This window comes from Phlebotomus papatasi, chromosome 2 (assembly GCF_024763615.1).
Source record: "Phlebotomus papatasi isolate M1 chromosome 2, Ppap_2.1, whole genome shotgun sequence".
NCBI lineage: Eukaryota > Metazoa > Arthropoda > Insecta > Diptera > Psychodidae > Phlebotomus > Phlebotomus papatasi.
In genome coordinates, this window is record NC_077223.1 from 59,243,126 (window position 1) to 59,266,875 (window position 23,750).

The window sequence follows — 23,750 nt, forward strand, 5'->3', positions numbered from 1 at the left end:
TAGTTGACATTATCATATCTTTACACAGAATTCCCCTACTGGACAAACTTATTTTGACGTTTATTCAGTTTCTAACGGTTCTTGCTCACTCCCGCTTTAAGGCTTAATAACTCTAAAACAAAAAAAAGATATTAACTTGTAGGATTTTTGTCAAAACAGTTTTTATCCCAATTCAGGCATTGGCAAGAAGTAACACAATCTTTCTGGGTTAGAATTCGAATCTTTTTCAGGTCACCAAGAATTCTAGTATTAAAGGTGTGCGAATTGTATCAAATTAGCTTAGTTTTACTTGTTTCCACGGAGAATGGACTTGAAAACCTTATCCATGTGTGCGATACAATAATAATGCATGTTCCAAATTTCCGCATACGGTGAGGCATATTATTATTGTTACTATTACCATTTGATCTTAATGTTTTATGATTCATCTTTCATAAGGTTTCATTGTGATTAATTTATTTAAAAATATGAAACATTGGAAACATTACACTTGATATTTCAGACATATTTTTTTGTATCGAACATGATTCATTACTAATAAAATTACTCACGGCCCTCACGGCATCTTTTGCTTATCTGAGTAAAGCCCAAACATATTATTTTTATTGAATGTGTTTTTTTTATTTTGCAATAAGTCCCAAATTATGTGATCCATTTAATTAGAAGACCACTGTTACTTCATGTAAAAGGATCTCCATTTGATATAAATATTGATTTCTTCTCTCTAGTATTAACGACTCGTAAAATAAATTATTATTACTTTCAAGTTTCTCGATCTACTTTTAATAAACATAAATTTCGATTTAATATAAAATAAAACTTTTTAAAATATTTTGAGTTCACAAGAGCAATGTTTGAGAAAATTCCGATTGCAAAAAAAAATCAGTCAATAAAAAACGATTCAAAAATCGTTTGTTTGTTAAAAAACTGGAGTTGGTCAGAAACTCCTGTAAGTCAAACCGAAATTCTTCATTTTTTCTTTGTCAACAATATTTCAATGATTTCAATACCTTTTTACGCAATTGCAAAGTACAATCCCATTATATTTATATAACTGACTAAATTTATTGATCATTTTTACCAAAATACCGTCTCATACCGTACAATCTGCTATATTTTATTTTACAAATTCGATTTAAAATTCTTACAGTTTATATACGAAAACATACTTCTTAACTTAAAATCGAAATGGCCAGGAATTCCAAGTTGGATCACATTAAGAATCTCCCCTATATAAACTGATATAGGCTTATCAGTGGTTTTCTTTCAATTGGCATGTGTTAAATCCTAGACTTGTTAGTTTATCTCAGTTATTGCCAATCTCACAAGATATAAATGATTTATTTATGAGGGAAAACAAGAAGAGATTGTATAAAAATATTGCTGAATTTTGTACTCACCAGTCAATGTCTTGAGATACTGGGAAGTGGAAGCATCAGTACCTGGATATTTGGCAGTCAGGCTCTAACATGGACGGAGGTAAAGGAGCTTACATCAGGCAGTACACAGCAGCTCTTTCTGGTAAGTTCAAATACACATTCCTCCCACAAAGAATATTGAGTTATTTCATAGTGATTTTCTTGACTTCTAACTAAGACTACGAATCATCGAAAAAAATTTTAGTATAAATTGTGACAATTTAGGGCAGAATCACATTGACAGTAAAATGCTTAATGTATTTCGTTAATTTATGCATTTTCATTGCAATTCTTACGCAAATTCTCGATTGCCGTATTACCTTATCTCATACTCGGTGGCACTATGTGAAAATACCATAAGAAAATTGAATAAATAAAGCGAAAATGCGATAAACGGTGAGCAAAAAAACTGTTCGAAAAACTGTAGCAAAAAAATCCTAGTTTTTTTTTGCTCACAGTTTATTGAATTTTCGTTTTATTTCTTCAATTTTCTTATATTATTTTCACTTATTAGTGCCACCGAGTATGAGATAAGGTAATACGGTAATGGAAAATTTGCGTAAGAATTGCAAAAAAATGCGTAAATTAACGAAATACGGTTAGGCTACGACGAGCACTTTATTGTCAATGTGATTCTGCTCTCACTCTCAATTCACATAACTTTTCAGAATTATTTGTTCAGAAATTGTTACATAAGTTAAAAAATATATAAGTGAATTAGTTTACTTAAATCACGGGAATATCTAATTAAAATAGAACAAGCAAGAATAGAATTAGGTGGGATTAAAAAAAAAATAGTTTTTGAAAAGGGATTTTCAGGATTCCAAATATTTCAATTTGAAAAAAATCTAGCCTAGCTAAAAAAGGTTTTACAGCCTGAAATAAAAGGAAAACTCATGTGTGCTAACTAATTCAAGATAAAAATTTAAATTCTTATCACAAAATTTCGTTATCACAAAATTATAATGAATTGATTAGGTTTAAAATTTTGTTATCAGATCATGATACCACGAAAGTTGCTTGCAATTTTTCAGAAATTCCAGTAAACAATATTTAGACAGGTGTAGGGCTGTTGTAGACAGCTGAAAATTATTTTTAAGAATTACTTGTCAAACACTTATGAAGTATCTTTAAGCTAGCTAACATGGTTACTTGGAAATTTATTTATTTCTATTATTTATTTATTTTTTATTTCCAAAATTTTAATGAAGGTCACTAATGTCTGAAACCGTTCCATCGAACTCTATCACTCATTTCTCCTAATTCCTATTCAATAAAGTAAATGATTTTTAAACTTAACGATCGATAAAGTAAAAAGATATAAACGAGGAATTGATAGCTGAGGGACACAAATTTTGTTGAAGAACTTAACCTTAAGAAAAAAATATCTGTTTTTTCCTTCAGCTACACTGCTAATGGTCATAGCAGCTGCTGTGTATGGCTGGACTTCACCAACACTTCCTAAAATCCTTGCAGATGACTCTCCCATTCCCACAACGCCCGATCAAAGCTCATGGATAACATCAATGTTAATAATAGGCGGAGCAGCAGGACCAGTTGCTACCATTTTAATGGTGGACAGGTAAATTAATTCATGAAATTTTGTCCTAAAGTAACAGGCGAAATTATTTTAATTAGCGTTTTATTGTGAATAATAAGCAATGACAATCTGAGTGTTATTTTGCGGAATGCTTGAATTCTCTTGGTCTTGATACCTGCTCCTTTAAACTTCGAGTAGCGATTCGTCAACGAGTAGTCGCGTAGTGAACCGTGAGCCAAAAATCGACAAATCGATGCCGATTTTGTATGAAAAATTGACATATCGGCACTATATTTCCAAAAGATCGACAAATCGGCATGGTTTTTACAAAAATCGACACATCGTCACGATTTCTGCAGAGATCGACAAACTTACAAAGTATTTACAAAAGTTTTATAGAAAATTATCGTCATAGAGATTATACTGGTGTTTTCGGAGAAAATCTGTCTGACAGTGGCAATATAATTTTTGTGTTCTTTAATTTAAGATAAAAAGAAGATAAAATAAGATTTTGCCAGGGGTCAGTTCTTCATTTCGGATTACTGATGCATCTAGGCCACAGTTGGGCCCCTTATGCTTCCCCACATATATTCTATCTTATCCCCGGATACGGGTAGCCGCTCTATATCACAGCTCTGTGGGCAATCAGTGCCGCTACTATATCACAGCAGCCCATCTCGGTGTGTGTTCTGGATCAGTAACAGTGAATATTTGTTTCGACTGAATGTACCACTTTCACATCAAAATTCGTTCTCGTACCAGCCCATATTGTTTAGACGGTTCACTTTTTTGCCAAAACGCACCATTGAAGATAAAAAGAAATTTCCGCGTGTTTGATTGGGTGAAGAGTGAAGACCTTTTAAACATTGCGCATTGTGATAGGGGTACATCAGGGTTCTCATAAAGGTCTCAATGGACAAATCACATGGTCCTTTAATCACCCGAGATCGGCAAGTGGCAAGTCTGTACGATTTTTACAGAGATCGGCAGATAGGCACGATCATAACAAAAATCAACATATCGGCACGATTGTTTATAGATCGTCAATCAACTAAAGCAGAGGTGTCCAAGAACCGTTGAAACCGAATAAACGTCAAAATAAGTTTGTTCAGGTAGCGTTTTCACCATTGACGAACAAGTTTCATTTGACGTTTGTTCGGTTTCAAACGGTTCTTGTACACCTCTGAAATAAAGCATAATGATAATGGCACAACTAACAGGAAAAGGAACTATTTGTTCGTAAATATTCGGTCTTGGTGGGAAGGCAAATGGAGGAGTTATTGGAGATGTCTGTAGTGCAAGTTATGGTTATGAAAAATTATAACTTTTTTTCCCGAATTTTCCGTACCTGAGGAAGGAGGAAATCAGGGACAGTAAAAAATTGACCTCTGTCTCTCTTCTCATTTTAATTTCTCAAGACGACATTTCGGATTTTCGGGGTTTTACTGTCCCTGATACTCAATTTACTTGCCGAAAATAATCTAGAAGGAGGAAATCTGCCTCTGAAACTCTGTATAACGGCGTTATCACACTTGCACATTAAAATTTTAATGTGATTCACATTAATTGTCGCTTGTGAGCGTCCAAATATGTTATTTGTGTCTTTGAGTCACTTAATTTTTGGGGTTTTTCTATTTATTGATAAAGAAGTGGACTTGGCCTGCAAAAATAAGTTTAAATTTACTTATAGCATAAATATTTTCCACATTAAAATCGCATTAATTTTTCGCATTAATGCTATAAATCAATTTATATCAAATTTTGCGGGCCAAGTCTACCTTTTTATCAACAAATAGATCAAATTTCGAATATAAAATGATTCAAACGCACAAATTACACATTTGGACTCTCACCAGCGACAATTAATGTGAATCGTATTAAAATTTTAATGTGCAAGTGTGATAACAGAGTAAGAGCATAATGGAGAAGAATGTATATGTGTCCATTCCTGAGTCCATTTCCTTGATCGAAAACTCGATTAAAGGGCTAGGTTCTTCACTCGATCTCGACGAGTGATACTGTTAATCACTCGAAGATACATCATCTCGAAAGTTTGTACTTGCGATCTTGTGGTTTCGGTCATCACGGAATTGTCATGCACAGAAAAAAATATTTTGTAAAAATGTTCGTAAATGTTCGTGAATTCCTATGGGGGAGTTACGAAATGGTCGTGAATTTTATAACCCACAAACAAGTTCGTAAAAGTTTGTACTTTATTCACAAACATTGTTTGTAACATGATCATTTGACCAACATTTTTTGTACTGTTACAAACATTTGTTCGTAAATGTTCCTAAACACACAAAAAGTGTTCGTAAAATTTTGTCATTTGTTCGTAAATGTTCATAAAATGTTCAACAGGAAAACAAACATTTACGAACAAATGACAAAATTTTACGAACATTTTTTGTGTGTTTACGAACATTTCCGAACAAATGTTTGTAAAAGTACAAAAAATGCTCGTCAAGTCATTATGTTACGAACCGTGTTTGTGAAAAGGTACAAACTTTTACGAACATGTTTGTCGATTATATGATTCACGGGCATTTCGTAACTTCCCCATAGGAATACACAAACATTTACGAACATTTTTACAAAATTTTTTTCTATGTGGTCAAACGTGAGAAAAAAATGAACATGGATTTGGAGACTGTTTGATTAACCGAACGACTAGGCTTGGTCGTCGTCACCACGCTTCTGTCAAGCTGTTTCATTGATTGCAGAAGCTAGATACATGACAGATTTTCGATTCTAAAGAGGTTGGAGATAATAGATAATAAGTATAATAGGTGGAAAAAATAAAAATCAGACTTTATAGGAGAGTCTGTCGAAGACTACAAGTCCCTATCTCTAATCGTTAGATCTCCTGTTTTAGTATGGATAACACAGACAAAAACTATGGTATTTTTGTGCAAAACTTCAAATTTGCAAAATTAGAACTATAAATAAAACTCTGCGGGAGACGGTTGGTTGAAATTTCTGAGTAAGATTTTATCTTGAAAAAGTTTCTTGCAATAACAAACACGACTCTGATCCAAGATATGAGCAATCAAAGTCTAAGAACTTCAAAACGACATATTCCGCGTTTAATCGATCATTTTTGATTACACAAATAAAATATCTCGCGAAGAACAATAATTTTCCCAAACATTTCAAATTAGTCAGACTAACGCCAAGTCTAAGTTGCGTACCAAGTATCAAAAAGTTCAGAGTATCGATTTCAAGTTCTATCTTTCTGATTTAATTAATTTTCCTGATCTTACTGAACCGATATGTGATATGTATTTAGAAGTTGTATTTTAAAAACTCTTCTCTTTTTCAGGCTAGGACGAAAGATCACTCTACTTTCAGCTGCAATACCCGTAACCATTGGCTTGGTTTTGATTTTAGTGGCTACAACTCCGGAAATTTTGTATGTTTCGCGAATTTTCTGCGGAATGACTTACGGAATGAGCTATGCAACCATGACCATGTACTTGGGAGAGATCTCTTCGGATAAAATTAGAGGATCAATCGGAACTTTGCTGACTGTCATGGTAAAAATTGGTATACTTTATGTCTACGCAATTGGACCATACGTATCAATAAGCATGTTGGCTTGGTTGATGATGATCTTGCCTGCTCTCTTTGTTTTAACATTCATCTGGATGCCAGAAACTCCATACTTCCTTCTTCTGAGAAATCGTCCAAAAGACGCAGCTAAGAGCCTCAAGTGGCTGAGGAAAACTGATGATGTTACCGAAGAGCTTGGGAAAATGAATGAAGCGGTGAAAAAAGCTCAAGACAATCGTGGAACTATAAGGGAATTGCTTCATCGGAATAATAGACTGGGCCTTGTCATTACTATGGGAATGGGAGCATGTCAACAGCTCTGTGGAAGTCAGGCCCTAATTGCTTATTCAGAGCAAATCTTTGAGGAAGTAGCGAGTGGATTAGGGGGAAGTGAATCTGCGATTATTATGGCTGTTGTGCAGCTCATAGTAGCGTCTTTCTCATCCTCAATTGTCGATCGTTGGGGCAGAAGACCATTGCTTCTGCTCTCAACATGCGGAGTGACAATTTGCAATACCATCGTGGGCGTTTACTTCTACCTGCTCCACATAGACGTGGACATGGATGCACATGCTTGGCTACCAATTACTACCATCATGATCTTCATTATTACATATACAATCGGTTTGGCAACTGTTCCATTTGCCCTAATGTCCGAAATCTTTCCAACAAACATCAAAGCTCTAGCTACGGCATCCTTTACTCTTGCTGCAGGAGTCTGCGCCTTTATCGTTCTTAAGCTCTACCAAGTGGTTTCAGATAATATTGGGATGCATGTTTCATTTTGGGGATTTGCAGGATTTAGCCTTTTCTTTGTTGTCTTTGTCTATTTTCTAGTTCCTGAAACTAAAGGCCGTCCTCTCGATGTGATTCTTGAGGACATGAAAACTCCTTTTAAGCGTGGAAAGAAGGATATAGAAAAGGCAGATGTTCCAGTCAAGGTTCAGTGAATTTTTTAAAACCGTTCCATCTTTATGGAGAAAAGCTGTGATTTTTCTTGAACAAATTCCAAAAATAAATAATAAAGAACAGCAAAATATTCCTAATCTGAAAAATTTTCTTTTCTTTTAAAGTTTTTCAATTTTGTGAGAATTTTTAATTACGTTTTCAACTATTTTAAGTGTGTATTTGAGGATTTAAAATAAGTTAACCGGGCTTCAGGCATAAAGTTTAACAATTTGGCTGCTTCATGTTGTGGTTCAAAATATTCTCTAGATCTTTAAAGAAGAAACTAAAATAGTATTTTTTCAAAGTTCCTTAGTATTTCTAGTTTTGACGTTCGGGAACTGAACTTAACTTCCAGTCTGAAACCCGTGTTACACTTCTCTTGAAATATTTTTAAGGCTTAGCCTTACAGATTTATCATTGGAAGGCAATAAATATTATAAAAATGCAATTAAAAAGTGAGATAATTAATAAAAAGGTGAGTAAATTGGAAGCGCAAGTACATTAATTTACCTTCACAAATAATTTTACCAATTGTAGATTGCAACTCAAAGTAAAAAAAGTGTGCAAATATTATAAAAATAGTCAAACAAAGGATTAAATTCCAGTGGCATGAAAATATCATAATTCTATCTACTTGAGGAAAAACTAAGAACAAGGAAACAAAAATTAAGTATACCAATTGGTAAAATACTAGGGGTACAGGAAAAAAATTAAATCAAATTTTTAAATAGAATGTATAGTTACTGTAAAAAATCTTGTCGAGAAAGCTATTTTCGATGGTCGAAATGGATAAAATTGGATTACTCCCAAAATTCAACTCACAATCGAATTTCCACGCATTCGAATTTGCTAAAAATCTCAACTACCATAAGCTCATCTGAGCTTATCACTGGTCTTCTTCTATTCTAAATAGTCTGAATAGTAAAAACGTAAAAACAAAATTGATTAAAATTGGTCAATGAACAAGTCAATGAACATTAGAGTCCGGTCAATTTTCCCGAAATGGCCGGAAAAAAGATAATGGCCGGAAAAAAGAAATAGCCGGGGTACAATGGGGTAGATTGGAGAGAGACGCGACCTATAATCGGAAAAATCGTCTAGTATCGCCTAGTTTTCGAAATATATTCGACATCGAATTTTTGAAAATCGATTGTTTGATTTTATTGGGACCTTTGATTAAATCAGATGAAGTTGGGATGTTCAGAAGAGTTGTAACAAAGGAACATGCGCTTTAACCAGATATAACCATGATAGAGATATAACTGGAGATATAACCATTTTAAAATTAAATTTTTGACCCATTAGCTTCAGTCAGGGGTCGGGGAAGCTTAAGTTTTTTTTTTTACATTGAAAACTAATAGGCCCAGCTACAATATACAAATATTTGAGACCGATCCATGCTGTAGGGGCTGAATTATTGAGAAAACAAAATTTGGGGGTGGTCCAATATAGCGAAGGGGGGATAGACCTGATATCACCATCTGGCGTTGTCCACCCTAATCTTTGCCGAAAACTACTTGTCGATATGTCTTTTCATTTTCTCGCCAGAAGCGATTCCATTATGTAGAATAGGCCGGCTGGCCGGACGACCACGAAAATCTGCGGTGACATGATTATTCATTTTCAATAATACCGACTGTCGACTTTGAAAAATTGTAATGATAGCTGCACAATCTTGATCAATATAAAATTTTGTGGGGATGTAGATCTAAGGTTTCTGCACCCAATATCATCTTTTTATACTACTGTAAGTAGGCTTACAATAGTCTTCTTCGGAACCGACGATATGGTATTCGTGATCAATGAGACTCAGAATTAGAACGTATACGTAAAGGTCGGATTTCACCTCGAACCATGAAAGCTTAGATTGTAAAGAATCTTAGCTAAAATACCAAAAGGTTATGAATTACGGAAAATTATGCAAGCATGATAAGCGAGATATGAGCGATCTAAATTCTCAAATGGGGCGCGCATGTTTGACTAAAAGACTAATGAAATCCACCCTGAGACGCACATAAAATTAGTGTCGTTAGAGCTCTTTAAAACCTGAATGTAATTATACTTTTTGTTCTTTGAAAGATGATTTGGTACAGGGATACTAGTAGCATTTTAAAGTGCTTTGGTGGAGGCCTAAGAAAATTTGCTTCATCGCTAGTCATCGTCCTTAAAGTGAAGAAACAAATTGAAGAAAATCCGTGCCATATCTGCAGAAAATTGATGTGAGACGAATAGACCGCAAACAACTATGACACGAATATTTGAAAAACATCTCTGGATAAAGCCTTAAAAATCCCGAAAAGGACAAGATTGTATAAACCTTCAGAAAAAGTTATGCTCGGTAGAACATAGGAAAACCTTCGCTGGCCCGTTTAAATCTAAGCTATTGGCTGCAGTATTTCCTGTCATTCATTCAAGCATCGAATTATTATACTAAAAATTCGAACTAGGTTCGTGGAAACAATCATATTCAGCCGACTAACTTTGTTGCTGTGGCATCCGAGTGGAAATAACTCGATGGTTTGGTGAGGGTGAACTGAACTGAACTGCTGATTTATTCAAGCTTTCGTTTATAACTATGTATACGTTGGTGATCCTTTTCCGAGGACCGTTACTGCGTAGTCCTAATAGACTTTGCCATCTTATTGTAGGTCTTTTCCAATGGATGGTACTTTGGACCCTCTTTGATCTTTGTCTTATACATATCAGTTGCAAGTATGACTTGCTCGCATGAAGTTTACACAGAAAAAAAAATATTTTGTAAAAATATTCGTAAATATTTGTGAATTCCTATGGGGGAGTTACGAAATGCTCGTGGATAGTATAACCCACAAAGAAGTTCGTAAAAGTTTGTACTCTTTTCACAAACATTGATCGTAACATAATCACTTGACGAGCATTTTTTGTACTTTTACAAACATTTGTTCGTAAATGTTCGTAAACACACAAAAAATGTTCGTAAAATTTTGTCATTTGTTCGTAAATGCTTGTTTTCCTGTCGAACATTTTACGAACATTTACGAGCAAATGACAAAATTTTACGAACATTTTTTTGGGTGTTTACGAACATTTACGAACAAATGTTTGTAAAAATACAAAAAAATGTTGGTCAAATGATCATGTTACGAACAATGTTTGTGAAAAATGTACACTTTTACGAACTTGTTTGTGGGTTATACGATTCACGAGCATTTTGTAACTCCCCCATAGGAATTCACAAACATTTACGAACATTTTTACAAAATTTTTTTCTGTGTAGGGGTTAGTAAATTTGCATGAAGCACAGTACTCCTACCATAAAGAGGGGCGTGCAGCACAGGAAGAGTACATTTAAAAAGAGATTCACAACTAAATATATTAAAATGGTGAGTCTGATTAAACGAGACTTTCAGCTTTGATGGTTCAAATCTCCAATAATTTAACAAAAAAATCTGTTTATTGCAAAAAAGTAAGCTAATCATACAGTTTATCTAGTACAACTTCGATGTTAATAAACTAATTAAAAATGGATCAATAGTTGAATTATAGTCTTGTAAAATACAAATATCTACAAATTCGTATTAATATGTAATGTGTAAGTAGCATCGTATACAAAAAAATATACCGCGGCAATAAGTTTAAGTCAATAGTCTATACTCTACACTCATTGATATTTCTTTCAATTGACGTGTGTATACTCCGAGTTTTATTTTATCTCAATTGTTAAGAATCTTAAGAGATATTGCAATGCTTTTTTATGATGGAAAAGATGTGATAAGAGACTGTATAAAAATTTTGCTGAATTTCGCACTCATCAGTCAGTTGTTTAAGATATTCGGAAGTGGAAGCATCAATATCTGGATATTCGACAATCAAACTTGAACATGGACGGAGGTAAAGGAGCTTATATCAGGCAGTACACAGCAGCTTTTTCTGGTGAGTCCAAATAAAATCACCTTAATTTTTTTAATTATTTCATGAGTTTTCAATTCTAAACTTTGATTTATTAACTAATGTTTTTAAAGTAAATTCTGAAAATGCTGCTTGAAATTGAGTCAATTTATGATCAATAAAAATTTCAGTGAACACTTTTTATCACTCATTGCTCTTCAAATCATTCAATAAACGACTAATTAAGTGAGATAAATAGACAACAATTTGAAAAAGAATTGATAACCGTGGGAGTTTTACGAGTTTTATCAAGTGGAATCCATTTAAAGTTAACCTTGGGGACGCTACTATCTTTTTATTTCAGCCACACTTATTATGGTCACAGGAGCTGCTGTTTATGGTTGGACTTCGCCCACACTTCCTAAACTCCTCGCGGATGACTCTCCAATTCCCACAACGCCCGATCAAAGTTCATGGATAGCATCATTATTAATAATAGGATCATTTGCTGGACCAGTTGTGACAATTCCAATCGTGGACAGGTAATTTCGTGTAAATCTACCCCTTTTGAATAATTATTTTATATATAGAGCTATTTTAAGCCTATTTATACATTTATCATAAACTCAGCTCGTAGTTCTAAGAGAGGAAAGGTATTTAGAGGAAAATCTAGTATATTTATCCTTCTTTGCAAGGGAAAAAAATCTTATGCGGAATATTCCCGTATTTGAATGCGAGTGTGGTAAGTCCAAAGGGTCCAAACAGATCAGTTGTTGCCGATAGTTATGTCCATTGACAGTTTCGTTCAGTTTCAGCAGGCAATAATTCATGATTCCCCGTTGATCAAACGGACCGGCATTGTACGATTTTTCTTATTTTTGAATGTATTTTAGAGAATGCCAAGGCCTACATTTCGTCCATATACGAAAATACCATCGAATTATTCCTAATAAAAGTTTTTCAAGGTGATAGGTTAAAAAGACTATGGAGAGCATAATTCTCAACCGAATAGGATACTGCTTGGATCTTTTGGAAAGGCCTTGGAATTTCTGACAATTCTGAACCGGTTCCAATGGGTTATGAACCGATAATAAATTAAACTGTGTTACTCCAAAACTATTCTGGGAGATCTTTTGAGTACTTATTAATCGGTTCAAATTGGTTGTGAACCGATGAATGGTAAAAGATGCTAAAGTACTGTAGAAAAATTGCCGTGTAGATGATAGATGTGTTATCGGAGATGGAAACTCCGTCCGGATGCGGCAACACTGTTTGTGAAGTTTTTAACCCAAGATCAAAAACTACATCTTCTTCAGAGCTTTCGACACGCTCCAGGTCTTCCTCAAAAGTACTTTGCTAAAGTACTTTTGAGGTATATAGCATCCAAGTCACGAGTTTGAGTATTTCGTAAAGCGTGGGACGCTTTGCCACCCCTTTTTATAAAGGTCGTACCGTCCACCGGGTGAAAGCTACGATGTTTTATGTTTAGAATATTCAAGTTATACCCATTTCTCATCGAAAGTATCAGTTCGATGATGAAGGTTTTCATTTAAACGGGAAAAGCGAAATTTCGAGAGTAGCTTTTTTCGTTCTATCCTTTCAGTGAACTCATGCGGCATCCATTTTGTTCCGTTTTATTTATTTATTTTTTCAATGGCAAGTAAACGCGTGGAAACGTTTTATTGATTAATTTCCCCGCAAGTTAATCTTGTGTTTGCTTACCAACTTCATTTAGTAAATGCTTACAGATAGGCGTGTTCGATTGTTTTTGGTCTTTCGGTCCCAGTGTTGAAATCTCTATTTCCAAAGCATACAAGCCAATTTTTACATTCGGTTCTCGTTTATACATCTTCCCCTTTGTTTTCTTGAAGTAAACAATGTGCTTTATTTTGACTTTTTTTTCAAAACATAATCATAATATAAAATATTCCGCAAATGCCCTTTAGTTGGCACAGAACTCGTCATGTGCTTTGTTTGACTTTTTGAGTTACAATGTCTTTGATATTCTTTCTGGTTATGATACAGGTGGTATTTAACGTTTTAAACAAATAACTTCAGACATGTATTGTTTACACAATTCATGTGTATTTTATTTAAAGAATCTGCTTCTCGTTTTACATTTAACCAAGTTTAATTGCTTAAATGAAAGCTACACACTTTCATTTTATAGCGGTTGGGTCCATCCTCATTTCCTTGTAAAACTTGGCGAGTTCTGATGGGCAACAGTCAAGGAAGATACTAACATTCTTGAATGTTGTAGCCTGTACAACTAAAGCCAAATCATCTGCATCGTATAGGAATGATTTATAATTTATAAATTTATATGGACTTTCTCTTTGCTGAAAGTATTCTTAAAAGCTGCTAAAGTTTTATCTATGATCTGCACCAGAGAATATCTGTTGTGAATCAAGTGTTAGCGGTAAAGAATCGCATCGAGATAATTTTATACACTTCGTCTTGTGAAATTAGTTTACTGAATGAAATTCTTTGTATCTTACAATTACTCAACAAATGATTTTTCAAACATCCTGAAGATGTTTGTATTGAATCTCATATTACGTTCTTTAGGACAGAAAGTCCTTCCCTTCCAATATGTCTCCACATTTTTTTTGAGTTACTATTCAAAAAATCTCGGATTTTTCACCACCTAAAGTGTTTTCTTCAGTCGTTTTTGGTAAGTCTTCTTCTGTTAGATTTTTGTTAGTCATGACGACTTCGTATCGTCAGTTTCTGTTTTTAGATTAGTCAGGAGTTAGGACTACACTATTTTATACTTTTAGCTGAGATTCTTTACAATCTCAATCTTTGTGGTCCTGGATGAAATCCGACCTCGTTCTCTCTGCAGGAAACGCTAACTGTAATCTTAGTTTAGTTACATAAACATATCTAGGCTTCTTTTCGATTTTAAGTTAAAACCAATTTACCAGAGTTTTTTTCAACAATTCCGTTTCCTTTTCAGGTTGGGACGAAAGATCACTCTACTTTCAGCTGCAATACCCGTAACCATTGGCTTGATTTTGATTTTAGTGGCTACAACTCCGGAAATGTTGTATGTTTCGCGAATTTTCTGCGGTATTACCTATGGAATGGGCTATGCAAGCATGTCCATGTACTTGGGAGAAATCTCTTCAGATAAAATCAGAGGATCAATTGGAACTTTGCTGACTGTCATGGCGAAATTTGGTATCCTTTACGTTTATACGATTGGACCGTATGTATCAATGAGTATGTTAGCTTGGATGCTGATGATCTTGCCTGCTCTCTTTGTTTTAACATTCATCTGGATGCCAGAAACTCCCTACTTTCTGCTTTTGAGAAATCGTCCAAAAGACGCAGCCAAGAGCCTCAAGTGGCTAAGGAAAACCGATAATGTGGCAGAAGAACTTGTCAAAATGAATGAAGCAGTGAAAAAAGCTCAGAATAATCGTGGAACTCTTAAGGATTTGTTTTCTCGCGGTAATCGATTAAGTCTCGTCATCTGCTTAGCAATGGGAGCATGTCAGCAACTCTGTGGAAGTCAAGCTGTAATAGCTTATTCTCAGCAAATCTTTGAGGAAGTAGCGAGTGGATTAGGAGGAAGTGAATCTGCGATTATTATGGCTGTTGTGCAGCTCATAGTAGCGTCTTTCTCATCCTCAATTGTCGATCGTTGGGGCAGAAGACCATTGCTTCTGCTCTCAACATGTGGCGTGACAATTTGCAACACCATCGTGGGCGTTTACTTCTACCTACTCCACATAGAAGTAGACATGGATGCACATGCTTGGCTACCAATTACTACCATCATGATCTTCATTATTACTTATACAGTGGGATTAGCAACTGTTCCATTTGCCTTGATGTCTGAACTCTTTCCTACAAATATCAAAGCATTGGCCACTGCTGCTTTTACTGTAGTTGCCGGAGCTTGTGGATTTGGTATCCTCAAGCTCTATCAAGTGGTTTCAGATAATATTGGGATGCATGTGTCATTCTGGGGCTTTGCTGTGTTTAGCTTTTGCTTTTTTGTCTTTGTCTATTTCCTAGTTCCTGAAACTAAGGGTCGTCCTCTTGATGTGATTCTCGAAGAAATGAAATCTCCGTTTAAGCGAGGGGAAAAAGGCGTCAGTGAGACCGAGAATGAATCAACGATAAAGGACCCATAAATACTTAATACAGTTTGAGTTATTTATGGAGATATACTGTGATTTGTACAAAAAAGTTGTGAGAAAAATAAAGAATTCGTCATAATAGTCTCAAAACTAAATTTCTTAGAGATTTCTAAAGTTTTGTCAAATGTATTTCAATATACGATGGAGGAATGAGGAATCTAACAGAGTATATAGTGTTGAGCTTTCATGTGTTTATTTCTTCATCATACATTAGCCATAGGGCATTCTTTTGTTGGACAGATCTGCTGATTATGCACACTCTCTGCAGCGCGTGTATTTTTTCGCTTCATAAGCGTCTGCAGAGAGTGTGCATATCAATATTGTGGCATTTTACTTGCTTTACAACATTCCTCCCCCTTGTGAAAAAGATCATTTCCTAATGATCAGAAAAATGATTATTTATTTATTATTATTAATGATTATTATTTATTATTTTTTTTTACTAATTTAATTAAGCAAAGAGAAAAAAGTTATAGCTTGTTCTTGTTTTTTTTTTTTTTTTTTTTTTTTTTTTTAAATTTTAGTGACTTAATTAAACAGATCCATATATAGGTTCATTCAACATATTCTGTGCACTGTCGTTTTGAATATTTTGAGGGGTTGCGATTGATACATTTTGTAATGCACATTTTGAAACTTTTTCTTTCTGTTTTTTCTTGTAATACATGAAGGAAACTATAATTATTCCTATTACAAGCACACAGTAAATAACTGTATAATGGTGAATATCGTGGAAATCAATATAATCAATTTTATTTAACGAATTTACTTCTTTTTCAATATCTTTGTTAAAATTCAAGTCTTTTAGTACTTTGATATCATATTCTGTAAAATTTAAAGTTTCTGATTGATTATGGAATAATTTTGGGGTGTCTTTGGTCATATCTACATTATCTGTGTGAAACATAGTGAAATTGAAATCAATAGGATATTCTTTGAAAATTTGAATTACAATTTGATCTGTTATGATTTTACAATTTCCCTCAATAGTTTTGTTAACTCTTAAAATTCCAGTATTTTTTAGGGTAATTTTTTCTTTACTCTTATTACAGTTCAAAAATACATTTGTTATATTTGGTAATACATAAACCCAAACATTTTTCTTAAATAAGGGGATCCAAATTTCATGATTGAGTTTCATTACCGCTCTTTTACAAAGCATTGCATTTCCATCAAGATATAATTGATATTCGCAACTCGGATTTGATGGGGATTTATAAATCGGGTGTTCGTATTCACACAAGTACATTGAGTTATCAAGAATCGTACAGGCCTGTAATTCATGCATTGTGAGTAAAATGTATTTAAATTCGTTAACACCTATAAATTTATGATCTACTATCATCTCTAAATATGACGTAGAATTTAAAACTTCGGGAATAGATGATATTTTGTGCAAAGCAAAATTGTCTCGGCTAACCAGTGGTAAGTCGAATTTGAATAGCACAAAACTATCCAAAATATAAGCATGCATTGTAATCAATTTCAGAAGTTTAAAAGCATTATCATTTTCTAACGCGTAAATGGTTGTAGAGGCATCAGAAAGTGGTAAATGCGCATTGCGTAATTCTTCGACTAAATCATTAGGATTTAAAATTGAAGGGTGAATTCGATTGTCACTTGTGGATAACAGGATATCCGCAATATGATCGATCTGATCTTTCATTAGAAAGGTTGTAATAACTACAGAAGTAGATAGTTCATTAAAATGCATTTGGATTTTTACTTGTTGTTCTTTAACTAACTCTTGTTTAAGTAAATTTTTAAGAGTGTTAACATCATTTTTCAGATTTAAAGTTTGGTTTTTTATATTATTAAGGTGTAAGGCAATTTCTTTATCGTGAGAATCTAGTGTTGAAAGAGCATTTTTCATGATTATTGTTTGAGCATTAAATTTTTCAATAACTTTTTGTGTATTATTTTGCAAGAAAGAAATTTTTGAATTAAAATCCTGAGCATCGTTCTCATCTAGTGTTCCGATTAACCATTTGAAAGCTGTTCCAATGCCATCGAAAAGACCACGTTTCGATCGGTGAAATTTTAAATGTTTAAGTAACTGATTTTGGGATAAAAGATTTTTGTACATAAAATTCATCTGAGACGTTATTGATATACAATAAGAGGTATTCGTAAATCTTGTTATCTGTAAACAAATAGAGTTCATAGCGTCTAACATGTGTCCCAAGTCATTAGTATGCTCTGCAAACGTTGAAATAGGAAATCTCGTTATTAGGTGAATATCTGACGTATGGATGTGTAATGAACCGCAATCTTCAATAATAACATTTTCCTTGATTGAGGATGTTTCATATAGTGAAGCCAAAACTGGATTGGATGCCAGAGAGAGTAATAAAACCCTCAAAAAGAATGGAAACCTAGAAATGTGAAATGACAATAATTATTGTCTTTATTTAGGAACAAATGGTTTAGTTAAATTTTTGTGAATTATTTTAGTACGATTTCCTTGCTGAATTTTGATATTTACTGGTGTCGGTAAGTCTACTACCTCAAACGGACCGTCCCATTTTGGGCTTAACTTAGAAGATTCACCTTTACGATGAGCCAGCTGTTTGACAAACACTAAATCACCTATTTTATAAGTAACGGGTTTCGACGTTTTATCTACTTTTTCTTTTACATGCTCTTTCGCTGATATTAAATTTTCTTTAGCAATTTGTCGAATTTTTTGAAATTTGTACTTCATATCATAAGCAAAATTGTCATAATTATAGACTGGATCAATTTTTTGATTTGATTTCATTGGAAATTCGGGAACCTTGCCGAACACTAGTTCGTATGGGCTAAATTTCGTAGCAGCATGTTTGCTACTATTATAAGAAAAAGTAGCGTATGGGAGTAAAGTATCCCAGTTCGTTGTCTCTGCGTCAACAAAATTTCTCAAGTAACTTCCCAAAACCGCATGACTTCTTTCTAAACTGCCGTTGCTTTCAGGGTGAAATGCAGAACAACGAATTTTATCAATTTTAAGGAATTTGCACGTTAGTTTGAAAATATCTGACATGAAGTTTGTTCCTTGATCGGTTACGACCATTAAAGGACAACCGTAGACACAAACAATTTGTGTGGTGAATGCCTGAGCAATTGTATTAGCCTCAGCATTTGGTACGGGTATTGCAATTAGATATTTCGTTAGGTCGCATTGGCAAGTTAAAATGAATTTATTACCTGAATTTGTAACGGGTAACGGACCAACGATATCCAAATACAACTTATCAAACGCATTCGATGCTGTAGTTGTTATTTCAAGAGGTGCTTTAACTGATTTGGATGCCTTGTTCTTCTGACAATCTATACAATTGTTCACGAATTGGACAATATGTCTGTACATATTATGCCAAACGTATTCGTTTTTAATCCTCTCATAAGTTTTATTAATTCCTTGATGACCTCCCGTTGAGCTTTTGTGAAAAGCTTCAATCACTTTTTGAATGTCATCAATCTTTCGGAGGCGGCAAACTTTATTTTTGAATATATTAATTTTAATGTCATATGCGAAAAACACAAAATTAATCATTGATCGTTCAATAGGTTCGTGTAGACTTTTTGGTGCTATCTGCGCAATATTTAGATTTATTTCAGATATATAATTATCTCGGCAAAACGTTCTCACGTTTCTAAGGTTGTTTAGAAAATCAGGACTTTGCGTTGTTAGCGGTTGGAATACAACCAAATATTGGATTTTGACATGGTCAGGATCTTTTAAGAGAAAAATATCTCCAATTTGAGCTTTTTGTAAACGGTCCTTTAGCAAGTTTATAAGTTTATCTCCATAAAGTGTGATTGACATGTCCATACTAGCCATTAGAAGAACGGTAACCACATCTTTATGAGACTTTTCTGAGATATCGCTTAAAGAGCTTCTTGTTTCTGTTATATTATCAGGACTAGGAAGGCAAAGTGAATGATAGTGAATGAATGAATTATAAAATGCGTTTCCTTGAATTTTAGTTAGAGCATCTGATTGGTGTTCAGTCGCTTTGGTATAAGAAAGGTCCTGATTGGATACAGCTTCGTCCACGGACGAATCCTCTGTCTTCTTATTCTCAAGATCGATCTTTTTTGATTTGGATCGTGTAACAACTTGATTAAATGCTCTGGAAAGTCCATCAGCATGAGAAATTGTTTTCCCTGGCCTATATACAATAGTAAAATCGTATTCAGCAAGCTTTAGACTCCAGTTCATCAACCTCGATGACAGATCCTTGGTTTTTAAAATACCGAGTAATGGGCGGTGATCGGTTTCTACCGTAAATTTGCGACCATATAAATATGGTCTAAAGTTTTTAATCGCCCAAAAAACCGCTAAAAATTCTCTTTCAGTGGTTGAATATCTTTGCTCGGCACCATTAAGTGTACGACTGGCAAAACTACACGGTAGATTTTCCGTGCACCCATTTATAGAATGGGGTTGACTTAAAACAGCTCCTATGGCAGTTCCACTACTATCTGTAGTGAGAATAAAGGGTTTTTCGAATTCCGGATACTTTAAGATAGGTGGGGATAAAATGCAATTTTTTAGGTCCTTGAAAGCTTGTTCGCATGCTTCATTCCAATGAAAAGTCGCATCCTTCCGCAAAAGGGCATTCAAAGGTGATGCAATTTTTGAAAAGCCTTTGATGAATTTACGATAGAAATTGCAAACTCCCAGAAAAGATTGGATTTGCTTGATATTTTTAGGCGTTGGAAAATCTTGTATCGCTTTTACATTGTTAGGATCTGGAGAATAACCTTTGTCTGTGATCACATGCCCTAGGTACGTGACTTCCTTACGCATGAAGTTACATTTGGCTGAATTTAATTTTAGATTAAACGACCTAAGTCTGTCAAAAACTTCAACAAGTCTTTCCAGATGCTCATTTAAATTTTTTGAATGAATACAAATGTCATCTAGATAAACGAAGCATTTGATACCTTGCAATCCTGTTAACATCTGATTCATTAATCTCTGGAAGGTTGAGGGGGCTCCTTTGAGCCCGAATGGCATTCTAAGAAATTCGAAATGACCCGTAGGGGTGCTGAATGCAGTCTTCAATCGATCTGCTTCATCCATTGCGATTTGATGGTATCCACTTGTTAAATCAAGAGTCGAAAAATATCGACTATGACCTAACTGATCAAGGATGTCCTCAATCAGAGGTAATGGGAAGGAATCTTTGACAGTTATGTCATTGAGTTTTCGGAAATCTACACAGATCCTAAATTTCTTTGTATTATCCGAAGATTTTTTGTCTACTACCAATAAAGGGAAATTCCATGGACTACTGCTAGATGTTATAATGTTATCTTGTAACATCTTGCTCACTTGTTTGTCCACTTCGGTTTTTTGTTGTTGTGGCAAACGGTAGGGTCGAACAAAAATGGGAGACGCATTCGGAGGATCTGTAGGGATTTCATGAGTAACTGCCTTGGTAAAACCTAAGGGTTCCCCTTCCAAATGAAAAATGTCAGAATATTTGTGGATCAAATTGGTCAGAGCTGATAATTCCTCTATATTTAGATGCGAGAGGCTTGTGGACTCTAATATTTTTTGCGCTCGTTTTTTACTGCAACTAGTATTAGAAGCCGAATCTTGTGTTAAATTATAAAGTTCGAAATTTTCAAGGGAATGTGATTTTAGACTCACATTTTTGAGTTCAACTTCGGAAGAATTCGCATTGATAATTGGAATAGTGCAGTAATTTTCATCTTTATGAGCAATTACATTGCCAAGGTACACGCCAGGATTAATCTCTCCGCCTTCAATTAATTTATCAACCCTGTGAATATTCAAAACTTTTATATAAGATTCCGATCGCTCTTTTAATTTAATGTAATGAATGAAGCTTGTTGTATTAAAGAATGGCGATCGTGAGAAATCAAACTGAATTGATATTTTCTTTGAAGGAAAAATCATGCAATTGTGTTCATAGTCAATATGACAAGTATACTGTTCCAAAAAGTCAGATCCTAATACGGCAAATGATAATTCAGGTTGCGTATCAGGTAATACATGGAAAGTATGTTTGATTTCGAATGAGGGGCTGATCGTGATATTTGCATCCACTGTACCAATGGTGCAAAAGGGGTTTTTAGCAATACCACTAATTGAGATTTTATTCGCCGTATCGATTAAGGCATCGTCCTGAAGCTGATTGAGATGAATCAAAGATACTTCAGCTCCCGTATCGATAAGAAATCGCGATTTTAACTCTTTAGTAACATTGCATAGTAGAAGGATTGTTTTTAATTTTGCAATCGGTGCAGAACGATCATTTCTGAATTTATAGCACTTTACTGTCGCAGATTTCGAGCCTGAACCGTCGTGCCCCCGGTGGCTCGATTCGAGTTTAAATTACCGGAATTTGAATTGCCGGATGATGAAGATGATGCTTCTTGAGCACCACTATTAGAAGAACTTGAAGTTTGAGAGCCGTTTAGATTGTTACGTGATTTGTGTCGGGAACGACAATCTGAAAATGAGTGTCCGCTCTTTTTGCAATGAGCACAGTAATTTGGTCTTTTTCGGCACTCGGTAATTTTGTGGTTTGATTTTTTACAATAGTTGCAAACAACCGAATTTTTATTTGAGGATTTCGAATTTGAATTATTTTGGGGCTTATTGCCAGATTGATTGAGACGCAAATTCTCTGCTTGCAATTTAGCCTCTTCTTCTTTGGCATCCCTTATAGCTTCATGTAATTCTTTATGGCGACACGATTTTATGTACGTTTTTAGAGGCGATTTTAAACCCGCCACGAAAGCATCTAATGCCCTTTTTGAATTCATCTCCGTGATTGCTTTAATAGCTTGAGAATCAGTCTCACTCCAATTATTTTCTCGAATGCTAAGCTCATTAAATTCTGATAAAAGTTTTTTGCAACGCATTGAATATGCATCCACATCCTCATCTTTCTTTTGACAAAGAGAAAAAATTTCTGCTGAAACTTGAGAAACCGTTTTATTAACACCGAATTGTTTTTCCAAGTCTCGTTTTAACGTGGTCCAGGATAAATAATTTCCATATTTTACGTAGTTATAGGCCTGATCTTTTAGTTTTAGGAGGGCAATTTGCATTAATTGTGTTCTGTCACTTTCTGATACCATTGTACCACGCATCAATTCTACAGCTCTGACATATTGACTCAAATCATTTTTACCGTCAAATTCAGGGATCACTCGAACAGCAGTCCCCAAATCAAAAGTATTTGCCTGTGATACATTTGATTGTGTCATTTTTTTAATAGTGGGTTTTTCAATTTTAATATCACAATCAAAATCTGAATCAGAAGATATCGTAAGGAAAGTGTCAGGGTTTAGTGGATTGAGAACCACTGATTCACTCTCAAGGTTCAATGTATTTAGAGAAACTGCACGACGTGGTAAATTTTCCGCACATTCGTTTACGCTATTTTTCGACATAAATTATTATGCAAAATTTGATACTTGATTTGATTTTTTGTCACGAAATTTGGATACCACTTTTTTACAATTTTACCAGAATTTCTTTTTTTTTTTTTTAATTAAAATAACATTGTTTTTTGTCGATTCAATAGGAAAACCGCTTCACAGGGTTAATCACAAATGGTCACAGTACCTCATATTTTCCTGGAAGATTTGTGAGGAAAAATTTGAACTCGGGATGGTGCGCTGATTCTTGAAGATTTTTTAAGACTAATTTCTGCTGGGGATGATGCGTTGGTTTCTGAAGATTTTTGAAGACTACTTTCCGCTGGGGATGGTGCGTTGATTTTTGAAGATTTTAGATGACCAATTTCTGCTGGGGATGATGCGTTGGTTTTTGAAGATTTTAGATGACCAATTTCTGCTGGGGATGATGCGTTGGTTTCTGAAGATTTTTGATGACCAATTTCTGCTGGGGATGATGCGTTGGTTTCTGAAGATTTTTGAAGATTGCTTTCCGCTGGGGATGGTGCGTTGATTTTTGAAGCCTAATTTCTGCGTTTTTCGTCCTCACAGAGATGTTTATTCGTTGTATGTTTAAACACACAGAAATTTTTATTTGTTTTTTTTTTCCGCACACGGACACTGAGTTGTGAAGTTATGTTACAGTTCTTTTCCTTTCACGGGATCTCACAATCTTTTTTTCTTTAAAACACAAGAAAGGTGTGCCGGCTGCGCCAAAATGTTGAAGTTTTGTGGACTATTGGGTGGCACTTCGATTCTTTGGTAGGAAAACGACGATGAGAGAGAACTGCACCGGAATAACTTCTAAAAACAACTAACTTTATTTCTTCATCATACATTAGCCATAGG

The 23,750-nt window shown here is 34.6% G+C and overlaps 1 protein-coding gene across 1 annotated transcript; it reads left to right on the plus strand.

Moving 5' to 3' along the window:
• The first annotated feature begins 1,356 nt into the window (after positions 1-1,356).
• On the plus strand, positions 1,357-15,470 carry LOC129800999 (uncharacterized). Its single transcript, XM_055845750.1, has 6 exons — positions 1,357-1,521; positions 2,823-3,000; positions 6,281-7,451; positions 11,277-11,370; positions 11,690-11,867; positions 14,285-15,470. Exons 1-6 carry the CDS (start codon positions 1,470-1,472, stop codon positions 15,468-15,470), a joined length of 2,859 nt encoding a protein of 952 aa, XP_055701725.1. The 5' UTR covers positions 1,357-1,469.
• The last annotated feature ends 8,280 nt before the right edge of the window (positions 15,471-23,750 follow it).